Genomic DNA, 26,260 nt, shown 5'->3' with positions numbered 1-26,260 from the left:
TAGTTCATCGGGAATACCTCGACAGGGAGCTCATTCCACAGCCGGAGCGCAACAATGCTATTATTTCAAAAATGACACATGTGCTTAATCGTTTTCTCATGACGGTTTAATAATATTTTCTCCACTTCTAAATATATTCTGCATATCTCTGCACCGGTTATGCTGGCTAAATGTATTTAGGTGTATATTGGAAGATACTGCGCGCGTCACTTGACGTCAAAGGTTAGCCAGTTGTCTTTTACGCGGTCAAAGCTGCGGCCAAAAGGTGAAACAGTTGTCTGTTATAACTTTAAACAGTTTGTACTTACGTGGTAGGATCTGGAGGGTCTTCCTCCGCTAAGACGGAGGCCTGTATGAGGGATTCGATACCGTTCGCGGGCCGAGGAGGCGCCACGGCCGGTGCTCGATATGAGTTTGACTCTGTAAACAATAGATATTTGTTATACAAGGGGGCAAAGTTGTATTTTAACACACGAGAAGTAAAATACATTTGCACCCGAGTGTAACACAAAACTTTTCCCCTCACTACAGCGAGGAAACTACAACGCAAAAAATGCGTTTATCCCTGCTTCCAGAAGTTCCACAGGTGGTAAATCATCTTTATTACTAGATTCACCTACTTTTATCAACTTTAAAGCAGTTAATTTGAGTTTATTCAAGGTCAAATAACTTATCCACTAGTGGATAAAATACGTTTTTAACAGCTGGTATTAAAGGACAAAACACGTGTTTCCGAGCTAGTGAGGGGAAAATATTATTGTGAATGTTTTCAGTATTATGCTAGAAAAAATTGTGTAACTGCTACGAAATTATTAAATACAAATTATTATTATTTGTATGTCTGTCACAAATTCTCGGGACCATGGGGTCCCGGACATTTGGAAGGCGTGCGTGGGGCCGAAGCCAACAGCACAGAGACCCTTTAAGACAGTTTAATCTAAAAGGTAATGTGACACCAACCGACGATTATCCCTGTATGCACTATAAATAGTAATGCACCCAAGAACAATCCCCGGTTAGTGTAAAGCTATTGGAATTAAAAGAAACAAAATAAACTGGGCTATTGGGTTGAAATGTTAATGTACTGGTAACTGGTTTATGGAGAGGTCTATGCCACCTACCTTGATCATGTGTTATAAAAACACGAAAAAAGAGGCAGAGACTCGCCAGCTCACTATATAATATGGGTCCCCGAAAACGGCCGCTCGCACGCAAAATTTATGGGTAATTAGACAACGATATAGGTAAATAATTATATTCATACAGTACTCACGTTGGTTGTACGGTTTGGGGCGATGTTTTCGACGCCGGGGTGTGGGCGTCTCGTCGATGTACAAGTCGCCGTCTTCATAATCGTACGTGTGCGACACGCGGCGCCGGACGGGGCGCTCCGACCGCCGCACGGGCGTTGGTGGGGCAGGTTTTTGTTCTTCTATCACCTAATAAAACATATCAGTTTTTACAAGACGTACACATAAAAATATTGTACCTATATGTCCTCAATACACATATTGTTCCGACTGTGGAATGAGCTATGTCGAGGTATTCCCGATGAACTAAAGTTTGGACTTCTTCAAAAAAGGAGCGTACATTTGAAAAGTTCCTAATGGGTCGGCAGCGTGCATGTGACACCCCTTGAGTTGCAGGCGTCCTTATGTTAAGGTAGTCACCTTAACCTATGCTGGTGACACAAGCATACGGTCCGCCCGATGGAAAGCGGCCACCAAAACTCATGGACGCCTGCAACTCAAGGAGTATCACATGCGCGTTGCCATCCCATTAGAAACTTGTACCTTCCCGTTTGCTGTGTTAAGTACACAGCAAGAAGGAGTGCACAAGGTCTAAGGAGGGTTCGGGTTGACGACGACTCAAAGGACAATAGACCGAACAAATTAGTTCAGTAAGTCCTTCCGTCGCCAGCACACCGCATCCTCGTTGAGAAATGTTATTTTTTTATTCATTTGAAACTGTCATTTTTCCCGCGTCCAAGATGTTGGCTTTAGGCAAAGAGATTTTTAATATTCAGCCAGACTTATATTGACCGGGATATAGACCGTGATTACCTTTTTGATTTTTGTCGAGCTCCCGATATTTCGACGCAGTTGCATGCATCATGATCACGGAAAACTGACGAAGGCGGGTGGATGTTAAAGTTGCATAGACAGCGCGCGATCTACCCTCCTTCGCGCGCGTCGGCTGCGTTCACTATATCCCGGTCAATATAAGTCTAATGAAAATAACCGTGAATCATTCAAAACTCTTAAACAAAGTTTTGTTTATTCCAATCGTGTCAGTTTTCGTGAAATTACCAGTTAAAAATAAACACAGGGTTACTTACATAGTTATTAGCAGGGTACTGTTGTGCTATGGCAGCATCGTACGACGGTAGCGCGTGGTACCCGTTCATATCAGGCACCATTGGCGCGTAGCTCGCCGCTTGCTACAAATTTATATTTTGTTAACACATTTATTTAGCACAATTTCGTTTTCTGACAATCCTTTCTAAGGGACCATCAACACTCATGAGACGCATGTCTTGCGGCGAGCAACAGCCCGCCTTCTGGGGCGCGTCTTACGTCCTTCCTATACAAAATGTACTGAGGAGACGTTTTTTGAATTACATTCGGGCGGCGTGGCGGAGACGTCCGTTGCGCGCCGCAAGACATTTATTTAATAGAACACATATTATACATGACATTACAGTGACAAACTAATGCGCCATGCAGATAATAATAATGACATAATTTAAATTACAAATACAACAACATTCAATACAATAAAAATAGGATCAGATAAATATGAAAAATTACAATTTAAAGAATTATAGTATGATTAACATACCAAAATACAATTCAATTCAATAAAATACAATTCACAATTTTTTTTTTAAATAATTAAAATATTTTTTAAATAGAATACAATTCCATTCAATAATGTGATTACAGTACAATTTAAATAAATTAACGTTTGATAAATAAATTACATTTCTACAGTGGAGCACCTATTATCCATCCCTTCACAAAATCGCAGGCATTCCTTGCACACAGCTGCCCATCCCCACGCAAACACGTCAGACATGCGTTTCATGAGTGTGGATGGTCCCTAAGAGTGGTGGTGAAACAGACAGTTTTATGTAATGGGGACTTTTGAGCCAGGTACGGTCCAGGGAGGAATATTTTAGTTATAATAACGTTTACGACCTACTTAATTGTATTGGTGACCCTTTTGACATAAATTACATAATATAACATACTTTGACGAAGCCTGCGCTGTGGATAGACGTCAAATGTGGTCTACGTATTTAAATATGTAATATAATTAGTTACTTCATAAAATTTAAGAAGATATTGTGATAAATGGGACTATCATGCTGCAATTCAAGTGATAAAATGTTATCTCAAGTGTCCATGCATTGTAAGAAGCCAAAAATCGACGACAAAAAATAAGTCAACTGTCAACGAAGTAACGTCCGAAATTTAAAAAATACACCGTTTTACAAGTGTTTCTGCGAAGATATTTACAGATGAGTATTGTTTTCATAATCTTTACATACAGTTTTCATATAATCTTTCAAATTGCTAGTAGTCATTAGGTATTTGGTTATGTTTGTACATGTTTTGATGACAACTTGTTTAGTGTTTTAACTTACCGTGTTTCTTAGTTCATTGTTAAATCTCTTCAAAAACAATAAGACTACACACAGTGGAAACCAGTTAAACTTTCAATAAAGTGAATTATAAACCTACTACATACACTAGGAATTAAGATTAGTAAATTTTGATTTCCTCATTAAAGTCATATTGTTATTATTGAATAGTGTATCAAGTGCAAGTATTAAGTTAATAATTACAAATTCTCACTGCCTATACATATATTTTATTGGCTATATTGTCTTAAATTACAAATATGTCTTCAGAACAACCTACCAAGATGACTACAAGGAGGGACGTCCTGATTGCCAAAATGCAACAATTACAGAAGGAGCTCAAAACAGCCAACGAGCTGAACAAAAAGCTCCTTCAAGAACAAGAAGAGAGTGAACAGGAGATTGAGCGTGTTGTAAGAACAAACACAACACTAAAAAATCAACTCGCCAACCAAGACGTTGAGTATGAAGACTTGCAAGGGCAGCGATGAACTGCAGGCCATTGTCAACCAGTTCCAGCAATGCCAGGATATACACGAGCTGGCGTTACAACGCGTCCGGGACTTGCAACAGCAACTGGAGGAGTCGGAATCAAAACATATTTGCAAGTATTGCTCCGGCAACCCCGTGCCCGCTGACAATAATATGAGTATTTTTGCTGAATTAAATAGTTTTGATGTAGATTTAGTTCTTGATAGTACAGTGTCCTCTCCAATAATAGAAACTTTAGATATTAAAAATTCTGTGCAATTTGAGGACCACAGTGATGTTAGAGTTACATTGAAAGGTAACAATAAAATTAAAAAATACTTGAAATTGAACAGATTCATTAAGAAATCAAAGCTTTTGCTGAAACGTCATACTTCACTGTTTAAGACAGTGCAATCTAAATGTAAAAGTGTTTCCCTCAGCGAGGAACTTTTAAACTGTCAATATCAACTAGACAGGACAACTGAGGAGCTGAATCTCCGCTCCGATGAATTAAAAAAATTAGAATTAAAGTTGATAGACTTAACTAATAGGGATGAATTGTCAAGTAAAGCTTTACAGGAGTACATAGCCTTTATGAATAATGTTCTAGAACCGGGCAGCGGCTACAACCTGAGCTTCGAGTCACCACGGCCACCGACGCGCCCCGCCGCGCCGAGTTCGCCCGCGCTGCGTGCCGTCCTAGCCGCGCCGGGATCGCCCGCGCTGCGAGCGCTGTTCGCGTCGCGCCCGAGCCCCGCGCTCGAGCCCAGCCGAGACCTTCACCCCGTCTCGAGCTTCGGGGATCCTGCGCCAGTACCGGCTCAACCGCCATCGTCACCGCCGGGCGTCGTCGAGCGGGTTCCATCGCGACCGTCCATCGCCGGGCCGGCTCCATCGCCGCCGGCCCTCGTCTCGCCGGCCTCGTCGCCGCCCAGCCTAGCTACGCTGGCTCTGGCGCTGCTGACCTATGTCTCGCCCGCTCCGGCGCCGCCACCCCTCCCCTCGCCGCCCCCGCCCCGCCTCGCGCCGCCATCCTCCCCGCCGCCCCCGGCCGCCGCCGCGGCGTGCTCCCCGCCGCCGCCGCGCGCCGCCCGCGCCCGCGCCGTGCTGTACAGCGACGAGGCGGGCGCCGGGCTGGGCGCGCTGCTGGCGGAGCGCCTCCACCGGCGCGTCATCAACCACTGTCACCCGGGGGCCACCGTCGCGAGTTTGGTCGAGTGCATCTCTGCAGGCGAGTTTGACCGCGATTCGACGCTTATAGTTTTTGTAGGGAACAGTTTAGACTGTACTAAACGCGATATTTTAAATTTGTCCGCTACTCTGTCGGCGCTCGATCGGGGAGAGGTAGGGAAAATAATTATGTGTGCGCTCCCATACAGAAGGTCGAGAAAGGTGAATAAGAGAGTTTACCATTATAATTCTTTGTTGTACAATCTCTCAGTATATAGTAGTACGATTTCGTATTTTGATACGAATAAATTTATATATGATTTTGTAATGCCCTGTAACAGAACCTACCTACCGAAAAGATGTCTAGTGGATTGTGCTAACCTGTTAGCATATAATATTGAGGACTCCGTCGTATCTAGGGCGGCGTCTAGTAGTTTTACTTCGCGTAGCTCTTTATGTCTCGGTAGCGTGGGTTCCGAGACGGAGTCGCCTGGTGATTTGTATTTAAACTAACCGCTACGACAACGTCTGCACCGGCCGGCTCTGCTCGTATTGATGCTAGTATGCTTAGTGAAACCGAGTTATTAAATTTAGTTCACCAGAATATTCAAGGCTTTGCCACCAAGGAACTCGAAATAGATTTGTTTTTACAGTCCTCGAATATTGACATTCTCTGTATAACCGAGCACTGGCTTAAAGGGCATGAATTTATGTTTAATTACAATAATCATAGTATAGTTAGTTATTTCTTCAGAAGATCCTGCATTCGCGGCGGGTCATTGATAATGGTTAAACATAGTATAAAAAGTAAAGAACGTAGAGACATTGTTGACTTGTCTGTAGAACGCGTTATAGAACTTTCTTGTGTCGAGTTGGAACGATTTATCGTTGTATGCGTGTACAGGCCCCCATCGGCGGACTATAATGTATTTGAATCGGTTATAGATGAAGTCCTTAGTCGTGTTTTTAGAAGTCAGAAAACTATAGTTGTATGTGGCGATTTTAATATTAATTTGCTAGAAAATTCGCCTTTGTGTGGAAGGTTACTAAATACCTTTAAATCTTTTAATTTAGTAAATTTATTTTGTGAACCAACTAGAATCACGGCAACCAGTGCAACATGTATAGACAACATCTTCAGTAACGATATTGCGATTAGTAAATCTGTAATAAACACCTTGAGTTCTGACCACTGTGGACTAAAAGCCTCTTTTGGCGGGAAGATAGAGGATATTCCACAAGACACTGTGTGCAGACTGATTTCCGAAAGGCGCTTACAGTCATTCAATCGTAATATTACACAGAAAAAAATGGTTTTTTGAAACAAGAACCAGATGTGTTTCACCTAATATTTCTTGATCTCAAATATATATATCTTGAAATAAAATAATCTCACTAACGTTTCAAAAATTTAAAATTCTTCATATTCAAGACCGAAAATCTTGGATGAAAGCAAATATTATTTGAGTCAAAATTTATATCTCAAATCAAAACTAATTTATTTCTCACCTTAAGAATGATTAAGCAGATTTGATTTAAGAATTAATTCTTGTGCCAATATAGAGTCAAACTTAGCTCAAGATTACATTCAAATCTCAAATGAACAACTGAAAAGTATTCAAGCAAGTAATATGTTACTTGATAGGAGATATTATTTAGTTCACCCAAGAATTATTGAAATATTCAGCCAAGAATGTAGACATTCTAAAAGCAAGTAATATATTTCTTGGTAAAAGATTTTACTAGTTTCATTCAAGATCTAGTTATATTTACGATCAAGAATTTACAAAATCTTAAAGCAAGTAATATATTTCTTGGTAAAAGATGTTACTAGTTTCATTCAAGATCTAGTTAAATTTACAATCAAGAATTTAAAAAATCTTAAAGCAAGTAATATATTTCTCGGTAAAAGATATTACTAGTTTCATTCAAGATTCTGTTAAATTAACAATCAAGAATTAAGACAATCTAAAAGCAAGTAATATATTTCTTGGTAAAAGATATTACTAGTTTCATTCAAGATCCAGTTAAATTTACAATCAAGAATTAAAAAAATCTTAAAGCAAGTAATATATTTCTCGGTAAAAGATATTACTAGTTTCATTCAAGATTCGGTTAAATTAACAATCGAGAATTAAGACAGTCTAAAAGCAAGTAATATATTTCTCGGTAGAAGATATTACTAGTTTCATTCAAGATTCAGTTAAATTAATAACCAAGAATTAAGACAATCTAAAAGAAAGTAATATATTTCTCGGTATTAAAAGATATTACTAATTTCATTCAAGATTCAATTAAATTAACAAACAAGAATTTAGACATTCTAAAAGCAAGTAATATATTTATCGGTAGAAGATATTACTAGTTTTATTCAAGATTCACTTAAATTAACAATCAAGAATTAAGACAATCTCAAAACAAATAATATACTTCTCGGTAAAAGATATTACTAGTTTTATTCAAGATTCAGTTAAATTAACAATCAAGAATTTAGACATTTTAAAAGGAAATAATTAATTTCTCGGTGGAAGATATTACTAGTTCAATCAAGATTCGGCTAAATTAACAATCAAGAATCAGAAATCCTAAAAGCAAGTACCTAATATATTTCTCAGTAGAAGATATTACTAGTTTCACTCAAGATTCAGTTAAATTAACAATGAAGAATGTAATAATATATAATATGACTAAGGACTACAAATACTACTATAGACAACAACACCCACACTACAATATTACTATATAATAGACTATAAATTTGTATGATAAGAAGCAAGCAAAGCATTTGTCACGGGTTTTAGTAATGTTTGCTGGAAAAACAATTAGTAGGTACTGAAAAGTATCGAAGTAGCAGGAATTCCCGGTACGACGCAGGTACCGGAAATTTTAGTCTGGTACTGAAGATTGTACCGGCACCGCAATCTATATACCTAAATATTGGCTTATATGCGTTGTACAAACCATAGCGAGGATTAAATACTTCGTCTGTTTGCATGTAATTGTATTGTATACCTATATATACTTACCTATGTTACGGAAAAAATCGTTTTTGTCTCAAGACAGTCGAAATATTTGAATCTTAAATCAAGACCTTCGAAAGCAAAAGCATTATTGCTCCAAGATATTATTTCTTGCTAGTTCTTGCAACAAAATTTACAAATCTTGTCTCAAGAAGTTGCATTTTTTGCTATGAGCAGTGTTGCTGTATTCATTTTTTACCCGATAATCTTGGAGAATGGTTTAGCGAACAATCTTCACACAATCTACCACGCTTTTGATATGTTTTTGAAATAATTGTAAAAGGCATAAAAAAATAAACCGTTTCATAAAACAACAAAGGCATAGAGCTACTTAGGGTGTTGCTACTTAGTTTTGCATAGGTACTTATACATTTCGAAAATTCCTTTAGTGTTTATCAAAATAATGAAATACGCATTATTTTGAAGTTTGATTAAAATCATGCACCAGTTACTTTTAGAAGTTTTTTTTATTATTGTTTAATAGGAGGCAAACGACATGTAAATAAAAAAAAATGTTTATTTCTTAGTATGTATAGACAGTCAAGCAAAAAGTGAGAATAAAAAATGGCGGCAAATTTGAAAACTGTATGGGCGCGGGTTTTTTACTCTCACGATTTGCTTGATCGTCTATAATTTATTGTATTTTTCGCATAATTTAAAACATACAGTTTTAAAAATAACCATACAACGAACAACTGACATTTAGATATAAAAAAGTTAAGCCTTAACGCGTGGCATTTTAAGTGTAGGTATGTACCTACCAAGAAAGACACGTTACAAACCATACAAGTGCAATCACATAGATTACATACTGATTATCTATCATGAAGTTACGTATGTTTACTCATAAAACGTACTATTTCTAAATTAAACGTTTTTGGAATTTGCTTACAGGTAAAAAAATGTCGTTTTTTTATAGAAATGTCGATCATTTGTCGTACCTGCACTTTATTACTTAAGAAGAAAAATATTTTTTTCAATGATCTTTGCCTTCCTTAAAAATAGGCCCCCTCCAGAAGTAACTGGTGCATGATTTTATACTTTTGACAAGTAGGAAAATAAAGCCCAATAGGTTAGAAGGCGGGATCGCCCAAGATTTTCTTGAAATAAGGTACCTATTTTATGGTTGCATATAAAACAAAAACAGATTTTATTATATTTTGCCTCAAATACGCATTATTTTGAAAAATACTACATGACAACTTTTATTTCTTACATAATTTGCCGTCGGGTAGCATTTTTAAAAATAGTTTATCCAAAAAACACCGAATGTTCCCCGTTTCGATCCACTGTGCGACGTATCGCGCCATGCAATAGCATTAAGACGGAAAGAGACTAAACTTCGGGCCTCTTTCCCATGTGACAGCTTGGCAAAAAAGAGTAGAAATTGAACTATTTTTTTTTATCATGGCTACACTTACTGTTTTCATAGAAAAGAGACGTCAAAGTGATTCAATAGTTGCCATATGCAAGACGTTTTACATAGACAGTGGCGCCCCTATTATTTTCTACTCTTTTTTGCCAGACTGTATATAGACGGTCAAGCAAATCGTGAGAACAAAATTCAAATTTTCTATGGGACGACAATGTATGAGCACATTATTCAAATTTGCCGCCATTTTTTACTCTCATGCTTTGCTTAACCATCTATAGTTACATTATCTAGGTTGGACTTGTGATTACTGATGTATTTATTGGGTAAAAAAAAACTGGTACTGGCAACATTCTTAAGTTGTCATCCAACAAACCAAGCTAACGGTCGAATGTGATCTGCTCGTGTACTGTTTTTCTTTTCGCACGTTTTTTTGCGTCGTTGTCATTGCTGTGAAAGTGTTATGGTGGTAAAATTAACTTGGTGATCGCAATCGCAAGTATACCTACTAAAATAATGGAAGAAGACACAGAAAACAAATTGGTATCCTGGGATGTGCCGTCAGTAGTCGTCGAGAACTTCAAAAGTAAGTTGTGTATTTTCTAGAATATCGCTGGCAGATCAAAAGGTATGGCAGATAAAATAGTTTCTCTTACCTTTAAAGCGTAAAGTAAGCATTTTTGTTTTACCAAGATACATGTTAAATGTTAGGTTAAACAAAATTACCTAAGTACATCATTTACATTTTTACTCATTTGCTAGATATATTTGTATGTTACTAAACTATTAAGAACTTAAGTATTATCTTATCAAAACGAGACAATGGGCATTTTGACACGTGGATGTAAATAAAACAAGTTATATTAATACTCGAAGTCCCATTTTGTTCAAATAATGTGTGAAAATCGTGAAATTTTAAATCGAAATAACGAAAGCTTCTTAATCATTTATTTTGCAACTGCCATACATCTCCGGGGTCGATCAAGATGTTCATTTGTCTTCTGAAGTTTTTAAATTTCAAATATATTTTGTCACCATGTCGCAGTGGAAAACTTTGATTCAGTCTGTCTCCGACCGCAAGACTTAATGATATTGTGGTTTTGTGCTATTTTTAGTTATTACAGATATTTATTCGTTTTTGATCCACCTATTTCGTTCATTTCCCATTTCAATATACATAGGAGAGTTCCGCGATAGCTATCAAATATGCTTCAATATAAGATATTCATCATTGATATATCATTGATTTAAGTTATTTTTTTTTACAGAAAATGATATAAGCAAGGAACAGTTCAAATATTTGGTTTTAAATGATACTTGAAAGAGCTTTGCAAACACATTGGGCACCGAATTAAACTAAAAAGTAAACTACAAGATTACTTAGACTCAGTTACTGATACTGAAACTGCATATTTCTTCAATGAAGATTTAATGGTTATTAAAGCGAAAACAAACTGTATAGAAGTGATGCAAGTTGATCAAGATCAGTCAGTTATTCTGACAGACATTACTTTGGATTTGGATTCCTACTTAAGTGTACCAAGTAGGCTTTCACTGCCATAATTTGAATTGAAGAGTATCCGCCAATGTACTCCACAAGTAAATAGTGTTCTAAATTATTATCAAAAATACAAACAATTGAACTCGCAAAAAAGAAACATCATTGTTGATGTTTTGGTGAAATATCACTACACATTTATTGTTAACAAGTAAGTACTTAGCTAATGGATTATAGGAGACCAGACAGCAGTAGTTTCAGGCTTGGTACGGTAACCTGCAATAATGTCTTACACAACGAAGGCCTCAAAAATATCTTACACACTCTTACAATGTCTCATAAGGTATTAGTGGCAGATATTTTTGCAGCCTTTATTGCGTAAGATATTATTACAGGTTACAGGTGACTGTACTTGCATGTCAATCCAGATGGATTGACGACTAGTGCGAGTTAGATATTCTTTCACAAGGGAGCAAAATTATGCATTTACGTCAAGGGTAGTTGTGATGGTTTTCTGTCTGGTTTCTATAATAAAATTAGTATAATATACTTAAATATGAATGAAGATTATTCAAAATATTTTTTCCTCAGCAACATCAAACCAGAAGAATTCAATTTGCTAGCTGCAAAAATTGTTTCACTTTTCCCAACTGAAAGTATATATACCTACTATATGAAAGCTGTGCCAACATGCAAATCTGCTTCAAGAAAATATGTGCCCGCTAAAGGCAAATTAGTGGACAAGGTTCGAAATCTCCTGTACATATCAGGAGAAAAGTGCAGGGGCTTAAACCCACTTGCTCTAATAGGGATTCGGATACAGATGTAGAGTCTGTGGAAAATAATCAAGGTAAAATCCATACTTATATTTGTACCTACTAATAATATAAATGCAAAAGTAACTCTGTCTGTCTGTTGTCTTTTTTCCTTTTGATTTTCACAAAGTAGGTATACCGAAGTTTCGATAAATTTTTTATTTGTTTTATTTCAGGGACTGCTTCAAATGACGACGCTATTTGGCTGAAATATAACAATGAGCTATGGGACCAAGTTTGTGAAAGGTGGAATAACACCTTTGAATTAAGACACAAACAAAAATTTGAAACTGTACATGATTTTCTTGAAACCTGGGCCATTTGAAAAGACAGCAAAGTAGATACTCTGGTAAGACATTCCTCAAAATAACTAGCTACCTCAATTCTATTTATATATGTATACAATTTATATTACAGATAAATTCCATACATATATAAATAGAATTGATTTTAGCATAAGATTTTTATTACTGGCCATGTTATACTAAAATGAATTCTGTGACCTATGAACAAAGCTTATTTCATAGGTCACAGAATTCATTACACCAAAAATGATTTTGGTGTAACGTGGCCAGTTACTACACTAAATACATTAAAAATAAACGCCATATTTCCTTTAGAACACTTCTCTTAATCAAAGCGTCTTATATTTATTTTAGTAGCTATACTTGCGATCGCAATCACCAATTTATTTTTCACAGTAATGACAACGACGCCAAAAAACGAGCGAAAAGAAAAAGAGCACACAAGCAGATCACATTCAGCCATTAGCATTTAGTTTGTTGGATGACAACTTGAAAATGTTCAAATTCAAATGGGATTCAAGTTCAACCCAGGACCTTGTACTTCATAGGCAGAGTCACTACCCACGAAGAAAGATACAGAGGCCGTTAAAACGTAATTAATTACAATGCATTCATAATTGATCATTTTATGAAAATATGTGTGAGTCTAATGTCTCATATCATTTTTTTTTAATTTCAGACAAAATAATTCCGGTGCGGATTTACCTGCTATATTTTTTAATACCACCCAAAGGCCGAAAATCTAGGAAAGTCAAGTTCTCAACCACTGAATCAATCCAGGGCTTATTAGTTCAGATAGATGTAAGTATTCTATGCATCCAATCCAAATTTAAGGGTTTTATTCTATTTATTTTATTATTAATATACATTTATATTATTAACTATAAAAGTTGTGTAACTGTTCAGTTAATGTTTTACTATTTTACTCTTCGAGTCAAGCGAGTTCAATATATTTCATTTTGGTAAATATGTTCCCAGAACATAATAAAGTAGTATTCCATTTAATTTTTCCCACTCATTTTTTATGAAAATCATTACTAGTGAGTGTGCATGGGACAGCGTCCCACTTTGTCGATTGCTATAAAGCCGCTTGTCAGTTTATTCATATAAAGATACAAGTAAATCTTGCCTTAATGGTAACCGACAAAGTGGGACGTTTTACTAAACACACTCTACGTGTGTAAACTGTAAGGCATGCAAAGTTGCCATAGAGCCACCATAATGAAGTCATATTTTACTTACCATGCTTTGGTATTTGTTACTTCTTTATTTAATTACAATAATTAAGGGAAAAATTAAAAACTTTTCACCACACCAACTGGTAAAGGCTTACTTTGCTATTCAAAAACAGATAGCAAAATTGCATTTTATCCACTAGAGTGCCAAATAATTTCAAACAAAATTTAACTTGATATCTTTAATTTTAGCTTCCTGGTGGAAATTACCTAAATATATATGACTATTTTGAATCATAATTATTGAATAAATTGATAGTTTTGATTTAGTTTGATGTTTTATAGTCAGTGTTTTCTTCGTGTTGGTGTGGTGAACATTTTTGTGTTTCACTCGGCGGCAAAGTTTGTTTAACCTTCGTCCCTTGAAACCCTCGCAACGCACAAGATTCCACTTTTCGAACCACTCGCTACCCTCCGAGTGGTTCAATATTGGAATCTTTCGGTTGCTCAGGTTTCAATATTGGCACGTGCGGTTAAACAACAACTTTGCCCCCTTGTAAAACAACTAACTATTGTGTACCTTAAAATTCCATTTTCTATATGACTAAGTCTCTGCTGTACATATTTTAATGAAGAAAAAAGAACTTCTATTTTTGTAGTGGAGCCTCTGCTGAGCAGTGGGATATTCCTGGGAACTATGGCATTACTTTTAAATTATGTTTTTAATGCAGGACGCCGGAGATATCGACAGCGTAATCGCAGCCCAGAAAGCTAAGGCTGCAGCCCGGAAGGATACCGTGCAACCCTTCGTGCTCATACAAAGACCGCTACAAAACTTCGCCCAGATATACATCGTTATTCATGATATCAAATACCACGTGCATTCAGCTGCAAAGGCGTTCGACTTATTGTTTAAGATTTACCACGTTTTCCACGCCAAGTATCCCCAAGTGTGTGAGCACCTCCACGTAATTATTCAAAAAAAGTGTATCAAATCCATACGGCGTATGATACAGTAGGTACCACCGTATATAGTTGACGTTTTAAACTTAGATGTGTAAAATTTGGTCTTTGTATTTTTATTAATAGTATAGGATCCGTACTAAGCTCGATCTTCACCAACGTGTTAACCAGATGAAAATAAGTTTCTGAACATGTCTCCTCAATAAAAATGAATGGTCAAGATTATTTTTTAAAAATCTTTGAATTTTTTTTTAAATAATCTTGACCATTTTTATTGAGGTTACCATAGTAAGACATGTTCAGAAACTTATTTTACTTAATAAAATATTATTTTCACCTGGTTAACACGTCGGTGAAGATTGAGCTTAGTACGGATCTTAAACTATAAAGTTCTTGAAATGTAAAAATATACTAAGCTACAGAAATTTTATCTATGACATTTGGTCTTATGTACCTACCTAAGTATTTGCACCATCTATTTACAATTGACGTGATTTGTTCTAAGTTTGACTTGTAGAGAATCTTGGTACTTTTAAAAAGTACATTTTACATTTGGAACTTATTCATAAAATAAAAACTACCATTATTTTTATGTGTAAGTGAGTATCTTCAATTACAAATAGAGTAAGAGATTATGTTTTCTTTAAATCATTTACTATTAGCAAACATTGTAGACGTACTCCAACAATTACGTAATTCCAAGTCAGAATATTCCTTTTTATCTACTAGGTGATTCAATTCTTTTGCAGCGTCCTTTCTTAGTGACGGGTTGTATAATTGATTTTATTAAAAACATATTTAATAATATCATTATTATTTTGATCTACATATCAATTGGTGTTCAAAATATTGCAATTAGTGAAAATAAAATAAAAATAATTCAAGATTGTAAACGTTTAAAATAAAATAATGAACCATGACATGTAGCTCATACATTTATGTACCTATATGCTTATAAGTCAAAATGTTTTCCGTTCTAAATTCAATTTTAATACTGTATAGTGATACTGATAGGTTCTGAATTTGTAATTACTTTCTTTAACTGGTGCATAAAATAAATGAGAAACTTACATTTCACTTTCATTCCATTATTTCCGAATAGGTATAAATGTGTTTCAAAACTAATTTGGCTTGTATAAATTAGACTGGAATACTGTCAAAACACATTCATACTTAAAACGGCACAAGTCTTTTTGTAAAAAGTTAAAGCTTGAGTTGATTAGCACTTCTGTGGGTTAAGATAATTCTTCTTGTAACATGTTCATTCTAATTGTAAAATAGAACGTATTCTAATTACATACTTACATTAAGCTTTTCTTTTAAGTTTGTATTTCTGGTTCTTGTTGTAAAGGGACACGCACTCCATCAAAATTTAAAGCTCTTCTTTAAAAGTGGAAATTTGTGTATTTATCCTAGTTACAAAATATACCATTTTATTATTGTTTTATTAAGGTAGGTAATTTAATCACGTCATAATTGTCGCAAAGTCTATAGTGATGAAATGACCATATTATAAAGGTAGGCAAACAAAACTAAAGATCTTAAATAGGTAAAAAAATACATCATAAGTATTTCATTTGAGACATTAAAATGATAAGAATAAAACAAAAATAAAATGGTAAATTTTGTAAACGCGCCAAATACACAAACGTCGGTATGAAAAGTGTTGTAGCTCATGTTGTGCCGTTCTCGAGAATGTTCTCCGTTTTGTATAGGAAACGTTCTCGCTCAAAGCCCATAGTAAACGGAGAACATTCTCGAGAACGGCACACCTTATAGTCGTGATTAAGAAGAGATTTACCTAATTTGAATGGAATACGTTCCATTTTACGACAAGAATGACACTTTTTATAAGAAGAATTAAACACTCTTAAAAGAAGAGCTTCACTTCATTTGATTGGAATACGTTCCATTTTACGACAAGAATGACACTTTTTATAAGAAGAATTAAACACTCTTAAAAGAAGAGCTTTACTTCATTTGATTGGAATACGTTCCATTTTACGAGAAGAATGACACTTTTTATAAGAAGAATTAAACACTCTTAAAAGAAGAGCTTCACTTCATTTGATTGGAATACGTTCCATTTTACGACAAGAATGACACTTTTTATAAGAAGAATTAAACACTCTTAAAAGAAGAGCTTTACTTCATTTGATTCGAATACGTTCCATTTTACAACAAGAAAGGAACTATTTTGCAAGAACAATTAATGCTTTTGAGTAAATTATCTCGGTTACTTAGAACAAGATATTTTCGTTCTTGGGTCAAACAATTTAGCTTTTAAAAAAAGAGCCTTACATCATTTGACCGGAATATGGGCCATTTGACAACAAGAACAAAACGCTCTTGAGTAAATTAATCAGCTATTTAGATCAAGATATTTTCGTTCTTGGGTCAAACAATTTAGCTTTTAAAAAAAGAGCCTTACATCATTTGAAGAGAATGATGTACGGCTCTTTTTTTAAAATCTAAATTGTTTGACCCAAGAACGAAAATATCTTGTTTTAAATATTTTCGTTCTTGGGTTAAACAATTTAGCTTTTGAAAAAAGAGCCTTACATCATTTGAAGAGAATATGTGCTATTTTACAATAAGAACTAACGCTTTTGAGCCAATTTTTAATACTATTATAAACAAAATACATTCAATCTTCGTTAAAGAGCCTTTCAATGTTAAAATAAGAAAAGGAATAATTATGTCAAAATGCTTTCTCTCTTGAAACAACAGTTATTAGCTTTTAGTGGAAGAGATATTTAAAACGTTGATACAAAAAAGTAGTTCTTGGTCTAAGAACTATAATGCGAAACATTTTATATCTCAATCTAAGTAATTCTCCATTTTCCTTATATCGAAATCCCAAAAGATCTTGACTCAAATAATATTACTTGCTTCAAGTAATTTTTTTTTTCTGTGATAGGAACAACTTACCTTTTCTTTCATGTAACCGAGAGAACCCTGACTGTCTGAGTTCTGAGTTGTTTAACTGTATAAAAAAGGAATTTGATGCCTGCTTCATCCCCAAGAAGATGCAGGGCAAGGTCAAGGTTAAATTTAGCGACTGGGCTACGCCGGATATTCACGATAAGAGACGCCGGCTCTATGATTTGTATGATCTGCGAACAACTGATAAAAGGCCGGAATTTATAGAGTACGTAAAGAATTTCTCGAAATCTTTTAAAAGGATGTGTGTCGCCGCTAAAGCTGATTATTTATCCAAAAAGATCTTAAATTCCAGCGATAAAGTTAAAACTACATGGCAAGTGATCAGCAGTGAAACAGGAAAGCGTAAAATAAAAGAACGGCACTACAACCTACGAGTTGCTGATACTTTAGTAAGTTCCGACCGTGAAGTGGCAGATCACTTCGAGCGATTTTTCTCGAATATACCGGCAGAGACAACAAAGTCTCTTAACTCATCGCCAGGGACCGCAACTTTGGTGCCGATGACAGACGTATGACGTCAAGCTAAATACAGAGTGTTGTTATCTAGATTATATACACTTAATCAAATAACAACTTATTAGCCTCTTTAGTTTATTGATATTCAAACTTGAGTTAAGAGTTTTTCCACGTACTGGCCACGTATAAAAACATAACTGTCTTTGTCATGTTAAAACCGAGATTGTGGGAAATGACAACCAATTTCTGTTAAACTATTTTTCATTGGTAAAATATAACCGAAATATTATTGTTTCGCTATGGAACCGTATTTGCAGAAATTTCCTTTTCTGATTTTACAAAATGAAAAAATGTACTGCTCCTGCTGTGACCAATATTTAAGAGGAAAAGCAAGTAATATAGAGAAACATTTGAAAACAAAAAAGCATATAGAACGAGAAGGAGGAAAAATAAAACAACTTTTTGTTAATATGTTGTGTAAGTACACGAAGAATAATATTTTTTGTTACAATTACATTACTGTAAAAAAAGCCAATAAAAATAATATTTGCATCGTTTTTTAATGTTAACATTATTTTTTTATGCAAATACCAAGCAGTTCTCAATATCTCATTATTAAGAATTGAGGTATTGCAATGTTATTAAAAGAACATCCTATATCGGACTAAACGTCATAATGACGTCACCGGCACCAAAGTTGCGGTCCCTGCTCATCGCCAATTGTCGCTGAAGAAATGCTGCAAGCTAATGTAGAAGAATGTTCAGAAATATTCACATTTTCTTATGTTACTCCGACCATAGTTATTAAAACGTTCAGATCTTTAAATTTAAAGAAAACTGAAGATCTATGGGGTTTGTCAGTTAAAGTATTACACTCAATAGTAGAATCAATTGCACCCTATTTAGCTGAGATTTTCAACAGATGTATTGAAACTGGCATTTTTCCTGATATTATGAAACACAGCAAAATTATCCCGCTGTTTAAATCAGGAACGAAATCAGACCCGACCAACTTTAGACCTATTTCAATATTACCAGCGCTAAGTAAGGTCTTTGAGAAGCTTATTCTTAATCAACTGTTGTCTCACTTTAACAGAAATAAATTGCTTGACAATAATCAATTTGGTTTTACCAGAGGTCGTTCAACTACTGATGCCGGTGTGGTACTTCTAAAACACATCTTTGACGCCTGGGAAAGAGCTCAAGATGCTGTTGGAATTTTCTGTGATCTATCAAAGGCCTTTGATTGCGTTGATCACGAGAATTTAAAGAGAAAATTGAGCCACTATGGGGTTAAAGCTGCTGCCCTTGACCTTGTTTCATCGTACCTTTCCGACAGAACTCAGCGAGTTGTTATCAATGGGACTCAATCAGCAGGTTCACCGGTAGCACTTGGAGTGCCTCAAGGTTCAATTCTCGGTCCCTTCCTGTTCTTAGTATACATTAATGATCTACCGAAACTAGTGCAAGATAAACATGATATAGTGTTATTTGCTGACGACACTTCTCTTATATTCAAAGTTGACAGAAAGGAAAGCAGCTTCGATAACATCAACGATGCACTGTCTAGCATAACAGACTGGTTTACGGCGAATAACTTACTTCTAAACGCCAAGAAAACCAAGTGCATCAGATTTGCGCTTCCGAACGTTAAGCAGGTAAATAACAGTAAGATCCAAATGAAAGGTGAAACGCTGGAATTTGAAGATCGAACGGTTTTCCTTGGAGTTACTTTGGATTCAAAACTGCAATGGCATGCACATATAGCCACTTTAGCTGGCAAACTTAGTTCTGCAGCTTACGCAGTAAGGCGAATCAGACAACTAACAAACGTAGAGACGGCCAGGCTGGTATACTTTAGCTACTTCCACAGTGTTATGTCATATGGGATCCTGTTATGGGGAAAAGCTGCAGACATTCAGGCTATTTTTGTGCTGCAAAAACGAGCAGTCCGCTCAATCTACGGATTGGGCGGTCGAGCATCTTTAAGAGAAAAATTCAAAGAGGTGAACATTCTTACCGTTGCCTCTCAATACATATACGAAAATATTATGTATGTTCGGAAAAATATCCACGAATTCAAGCTTAACAGTGACATCCATAACTATAACACAAGGAACAAACATAAACTTGCTGTGACCGCCCACCGTCTCCGTAAGGTTGGTACGTCTTTCGTCGGGAACTGTACACGTTTTTATAACAAAGTACCAACCGATATAGTGGATTTGCCATTTGACAAATTTAAGGCACGCATTAAGCGTTTGTTGTTATGTAAGGCGTACTACACTGTGAAGGATTTTATAGATGATAGGGATGCCTTTAAGGTGGTTGCTTGTCAATAGATGAATGAAGTCGTATATATTTTTTCATTTTCTCTGCATTGTGTAATTAAGCATACTAGTGTTCAATTGACGTATGAGAACATATTCTCGTCTGATTATATTGTTTTTATTTAAGTTTAGTTGTGGACACTTGGAGACCTTATACATCTCCAAGATTATGTGTTTAATGTTTAATGTTTATCTTACTTTAATTTTATTGTATAAATCTATATTTCCTTCCTTTGTAACATACGAGCACAGAATATAGTGTCTTACAGCTATGTTATATTATTTGAATATTTAATTTAGCCTGGCAGCTTGAACATGTCATGCACACTTAAAAGTCTTTGCTTCGGTGGCGTCGTTGATCGGGTCGCCACCTTCCCGAATAAAGGTTGAGGGAGGCGATGGCTGAGATACGCGTCATACTCGTGAACGGGTGCCGTCTGTGAAGACCGGTCTGTTTAAGCTTACTGGGGCTGTTATAACTTAGTAACTTTAATTCTAATTTTTATTAAATTAGGACACTTTGTTCGGTTGTCGTTTGTTTCCTTTCTTTTAGTGAATATTTTAAATATATGATTTTGACTCATGGAGACCATATACATCTCTAAGGAGAATTAGATTAAGTAGATATACATTTTATTTTTAGTTGTGACATTTAGAGTCATTTGCACCTCTAAAGTAATTTTAGACTTTTTTTTTTGTATTTGTACTTTTTATATTAAAATTTAGTGTAGTTCTTGGTTGTAATTCGACATTTAGAGACCTTCTACATCTCTAATTAATTGTATAGAGTTAACTTTAGTTAGAACTTAGAATTAGTATATAATAGTATCAATTGTAATTTCAACTCAATTTTAAATATTTTTTTAAATACCTATGTACATGTGACGTGTAAAAGTGCCCCTGTGGCCTATTTGCTGAATAAATTATTTTGATTTTGATTTTGATTTTGATTTTGATGCATTTTGTAAAGTGATGTGTAACATGTTTTTTATTTTTAATGATAATAAATGTTCTAATGTTTTATGTTATATGTACAGATGTAGTGCGAAAAGGGTTTCCTTCGTATTTTTCCGGAAACTTTCGTAAAGGCAATCAATAGAATTTGCGAACAATATAAACAAAGCTTGTATTTAAAATGACTTTATAAATGAATTAATTGAATACTGTATTGTACCATTGTATTTATTGAATACTGGCTAATTCTTGATTCTTAACTATTAAAATAATAACATAGTGCTAGAATAGTACATTACGATACAATTGCGTAAAAAAGGAAGTTCGAAACGAGTGGCGATAAATTAAAACACGACCGAATGGAGTGTTTTAAATCGACACGAGTTATGAATTTCCTTTTCGCACGTGTATCGTACGACGTTTTTCAGTACAGATAGCCCTCCGAAGTTTCGACCTGGCATATAATGAACCACTTCTCGCACTAGTGCGTAAAAGAAACACCATCTGTACTGAAATAGTTACTGAACTGATTAATTAAAGGGGTGCTTGGTCCCTTTCTCACATATACATAAGTCAACATGACAGATAGGGACAGCGATTTTTTGGCTAATTCAGGTTTTTTAAAGCGTTAATGAAAAGCGCCATTAGTAATTCATAAGATATTATTATCTATTAACACTAGAATAAGTCTTTTAATATAATTTAAGGTACTAACTTTGAAAATGAGTGCTTCATTTCGCCGTTAAACGTAAGTTTGGCGAAAAAACTAGAAACTGTATAACTGTAATCTTTGTTTTCAATAAATTAAAAAAAAAAAAAAAAAAAGGTAAAACAAAAAAAAAAAAAAAAAAAAATGGATATTTCACTGACCGGTTTGTTCGCTGAAAGAGGTCCCTTAAAGGGATAAGCTCGCCTTTGTACATAACCATTATAATTATTCACTGTACTTGTAATTTGTTCTGTGCAATTTTAAGACCCCTTACTCCTTAGAGCGCTCATCAATTTCACGAAACGGCCATCGATAGATGGCGTTGGCGCTCGGTACGCGAGCACCGGCAACTCAACGCGCGTTTCAACGCAGACACGAATAATCTTGATAGTTTTGAATTAAATTGCTAATAACATAATTTTCAATTTTATATGGGGACTCTTTATTTAATTTCATATTCATGGTATGGTAGTAGTAAATAAGGTATATGAATGTAGTAAAAGTATAGTATTAGTCTACATGTACATATATAAATTCAGGTTTCCTAATTGATTGATTCAACAACCAACACCGCTGAGCCGAAACTACGAAAGCTAGAAAGTCGAAATTTGTATAGATTGCATTAACAAAATTTCGAAGAGATAAGAATCGATTATGAAAATTTACACCCCTAGTAGAGGGAAAAAGGGGTGAAAGTTTGTAGCGGGATCAATTTGTTTTTTTTTTTATTAGGAAAATTTTAGTTAGGAACTTGAAATTAGAGAATAGTTTAATAGTGATTTCTGTTTTTAGGGTTCCGTAGTCAACTAGGAACTCTTATAGTTTCGCCATGTCTGTCTGTCCATCCGTCCGTCCGTCCGTCCGTCCGTCCGTCCGTCCGCGGATAATCTCAGTAACCGTAAGCACTAGAAAGCTGAAATTTAGTAACAATATGTATATCAATCACGTCAACAAAGTGCAAAAATGAAAAATGGAAAAAAATGTTTTATTAGTGTAAAGTGGGGGCTGATTTTTTTTTTCATTCCAACCCCAACGTGTGATATATTTTTGGATAGGTATTTAAAAATGAATAAGGGTTTACTAAGATCGTTTTTTGATAATATTAATATTTTCGGAAATTATCACAGTTAGACTGACTTTCATATTTTTATAAGAACAGCATGCACTTACGTCCAGAACAGTGACATTTGGTGCATTGGAACTGCTCATGATGTGTCACTTTTTAACCGTCGCCTCAAATCTGAGAGATTTGAGGCGAGGTTCTCAATTCGTCTGTATGTTTATTTATTTTTTTCATTTTTTTATGTTTGTTCCTCGATATCTCCGTTGTTACTGGACCGATTTAAAAAAAAATATTGAATGTATATGAATACAGATTGGTCCCATTTTTCTCAGAACCCAGTTCTGATGATGGGATCCTGGAGTAATCGAGGGAACTCCTCGAATCTGAAAGGCATACGTATGGTGATTTTTGTGTTTTTAAAGGAACAGCATGCATTTAGGTACGGAACAGTGACATTTGGTGCAGTGGAACTGCTGATGATGGCCAGAACGGAACTTCTCAAATCTGAACGGCACGCTTATAGTGACTTTGGTATTTTTATAAGAACAGCATGCACTTTCGTCCAGAACAGTGACATTTGGTGCAGTGGAACTGCTGATGATGGTCAGATCAGAACCGATCTTCTCAAATCTGAACGGAACACTTATAGTGACTTTGGTATTCTTATAAGAACATCATGCACTTACGTCCAGTCCAGAACAGTGATATTTGGTGCAGTGGAACTGCTGATGATGGTCAGAACACTCAGAACCAAACTCTTCAAATCTGAACGGCACGCTTATAGTGACTTTGGTATTTTTATAAGAACAGCATGCACTTACGTCCGGAACAGTGACATTTGGTGCAGTGGAACTGCTGATGATGGTCAGAACCGAACTCCTCAAATCTGAACGGCACACTCATAGTGACTTTGGTATTTTTGTAAGAAAAGCATGAATTTAAGTTCAGAACAGTGACATTTATTTAGTTATGTTTGTTAAGCATAATTATTGAGTTTTCAAGTCAAAGTTTGTCAAGCTTCGATTTCTTATAATCGGATTCATGAGGAATTGAGAAACTCTCAAACCTTAGCGTTATACGTATATTGATTTGTGTTGCCATCAAATAATTAAAGCATTAAAAGCAGTTTTAAAAAATACCTACACATTTCTACATAATCCAACATTCGCAAGTAGCTTTCACCACAACCCGAAAGGCGGCGGTTTTTTTTTTCTTAAAAAATATTAAACGTTTTTTTATGGGATAGGAGGCAAACGAGCAGATAGGCTGCCTGATGGTAAGCGATCACTGCCGCCCATGGACACCAGAAGCACCAGAAGTGTTGGAGGTGCGTTGCCGGCCTTTAAGATGGATGTACGCTCTTTTCTTGAAGGTTTGATGGTCGCATTGGTCCGGAAATACCGCTGGCGACAATTCATTCCACAGTTTAACTGTGCATGACGTGACCAAATTTGCAAAACGTTGCGTCTTAGAAACATTTTAAAGGGTGAAAATCAAAATATGTACACCGTGTCCAATAAGTTTGAATACAGCACAAATAGCCAATAAAACAAAATGAACAAATAGTTACTACATTATTATTATATTATATGAATGGCACTCTTATTTACTACATTCACAACAAATGTTTTGGAATAACTCCAGCATTAACTTGTTTACCAGCCTCAAACGCTTCTCAAACGGATCACACGCGGCACGCACCGTTTTATTCACATTTCATCCCAAATACTCTCAATAGAGAACGGCGCAGAACGGCGTTACAACGATAACTATGAGTATGAGTGTTTAGTTGTTTAAAATCTGATGACTATTTAATTTTATATTTAATATAATTTTATATAATTATATAACTCAATAACTTCGTCGTTGCGAACGGACGTGCTATAATTGTTTCTCGCAAATTAAATCGTGTGCAAAAATATTGCCCCAGATCGCGATCGCGAATGCATCAAGTGCGTTTCTGTGTCACGCGTGTTTGTGCAGACTTATTGACTATGTTAGTTTAAATAGTAACTAAATAACTTATTGAAATGGATAGTAACGGCCAGAGCCCCTTTGGCAGGAGTTCAAAAATACAGCGTAGTCCTCCATCTACCCCTGTGCCGCCGCCCGCTGTTGAAGAGAATGCGCAAGCGCCCAGCGACCAAGAGCAAGTACTATCGACGCATGATATACAGCACTGGATAAAGTACATCGAGAAGTCCCTCAAGGAGATATGCGCCATTGCTAAGGAAGGAAAATTAAACTCGGACCAAAAAAGTCGTGTACACGATATCTGCCGCGGAGTTTCTTCAGGAACATCTCAAATGGCAGTCCTGTATCAGTCTCTGAAACAGACGGCTCGCCTGCAGCGCAACACTATTGACTCCCTTAAAGACAACCAGACAGTATTGTGCAGTATCCAGGCCCTACAGGAATCGATAGAGAAGTCCTCGAAAACCTGCTCTCCTTCCCCGAACTCGCCCTCCTTCGCCGATATGGTCAGATGTACCTCCAAAAACCTGGTCCAACCCGCTAATTTGAGCTCAGTAGCAATTTACCCTACTGACAAGTTGAAATCAAGTGAGGAGACAAAAAACCTTGTCCAAAAACTTATTAAACCTGAGCAGATGAAGCTTCACGTCAGAGCTTTACGCAAGGTTAAAAATGGCGGCGTAATAATTAGCACGGAATCCAAGGCTGATATAGAGAAGCTCAAGGAACAGTTTCAAAAAACACCTGCAGACCTGACCATCGATGAGCCCCGTAAACGCAGGCCCCGGATAGTCATCGTCGGCGTACCAACTGCACTGCCAGAACAAGAAGTTTTCAGTTGCATTTTCGAGCAAAATTTAGCCGATAAATTGACGGATACCACCAGAGATAAGTTCCTAGCCTCTATTAAACTTAGCCATAAATCGGGGAAAAAAGATGCTGAGACCGTCAACTACGTCATCGAAGTTCCAAGCTTGATACGCAAAGCCCTAGTATCCCAAAGTCGAGTTTTCGTCAACTGGTCTTCCTGCCCTGTGAGAGATTTCACCATTGTCACCAGATGCTTCAAATGCCAGCAGTTTGGACACGCCGCGAAATCCTGTAAGCAGGCAGACAACACGTGCGGGTATTGCGGCGACTTGGGGCACTCGGACAACGAGTGCTCAAAAAAAGCGGAGCCCCCCCGATGTGCGACCTGCAGATTTTTCAAGAAGCCCCACAATCACAAAACAGGTGACCTTGAATGTCCTGCCAAGAAACAGGCTGAGCAGAGATACATAAATTCTATAGATTATGAAGGCGCCTGCTGAGCGCCACTCCTAAGATCGCTTCTTGACTTTACACACAAGGTATACATACTAGGTTATATTTATATTTTATTTATTCTTTAGCT

At 36.0% G+C, this 26,260-nt stretch overlaps 2 protein-coding genes and 1 long non-coding RNA gene across 3 annotated transcripts in view; 2 read left to right on the top strand and 1 right to left on the bottom strand.

Moving 5' to 3' along the window:
• The window catches only part of LOC125237311 (lysine-specific demethylase phf2-like), a 77,336-nt gene that overhangs the window by 11,631 nt on the left and 39,445 nt on the right, over positions 1–26,260 (bottom strand). The window contains exons 16-18 of the mRNA XM_048144300.1: positions 2,339–2,440; positions 1,274–1,439; positions 309–420 (exon numbers count right to left, since the gene is read on the bottom strand). Coding sequence (XP_048000257.1) covers positions 309–420; positions 1,274–1,439; positions 2,339–2,440 — 380 coding nt within the window. The remainder of the gene's footprint in view (positions 1–308; positions 421–1,273; positions 1,440–2,338; positions 2,441–26,260) is intronic.
• LOC125237575 lies at positions 9,679–12,342 on the top strand. Its single transcript, XR_007178349.1, has 4 exons — positions 9,679–10,265; positions 10,948–11,388; positions 11,769–12,027; positions 12,169–12,342. It is a non-coding gene; the product is annotated as an uncharacterized LOC125237575 (long non-coding RNA).
• On the top strand, positions 12,701–14,662 carry LOC125237574. Its single transcript, XM_048144704.1, has 3 exons — positions 12,701–12,889; positions 12,977–13,098; positions 14,204–14,662. The coding sequence occupies exons 1-3, from the start codon at positions 12,793–12,795 to the stop codon at positions 14,489–14,491; spliced, it is 507 nt and encodes a 168-aa protein (XP_048000661.1). The 5' UTR covers positions 12,701–12,792; the 3' UTR covers positions 14,492–14,662.

Source organism: Leguminivora glycinivorella, chromosome 21, assembly GCF_023078275.1.
Source record: "Leguminivora glycinivorella isolate SPB_JAAS2020 chromosome 21, LegGlyc_1.1, whole genome shotgun sequence".
Classification (NCBI taxonomy): domain Eukaryota; kingdom Metazoa; phylum Arthropoda; class Insecta; order Lepidoptera; family Tortricidae; genus Leguminivora; species Leguminivora glycinivorella.
The sequence above is the reverse complement of the archived record's forward strand: the minus strand, read 5'-3'. Positions and strand labels throughout refer to the sequence as shown.

What these genes read in the sequence shown, in the direction of transcription:
- LOC125237574 (XM_048144704.1), top strand. Translation starts at nt 12,793, where the DNA reads ATGTTCAAATTCAAATGGGATTCAAGTTCAACCCAGGACCTTGTACTT. An exon ending in GATACAGAGGCCGTTAAAAC is followed by an intron (nt 12,890 to 12,976) that starts GTAATTAATTAC and finishes TTTTAATTTCAG; the next exon opens with ACAAAATAATTCCGGTGCGG. An exon ending in GCTTATTAGTTCAGATAGAT is followed by an intron (nt 13,099 to 14,203) that starts GTAAGTATTCTA and finishes TTTTTAATGCAG; the next exon opens with GACGCCGGAGATATCGACAG.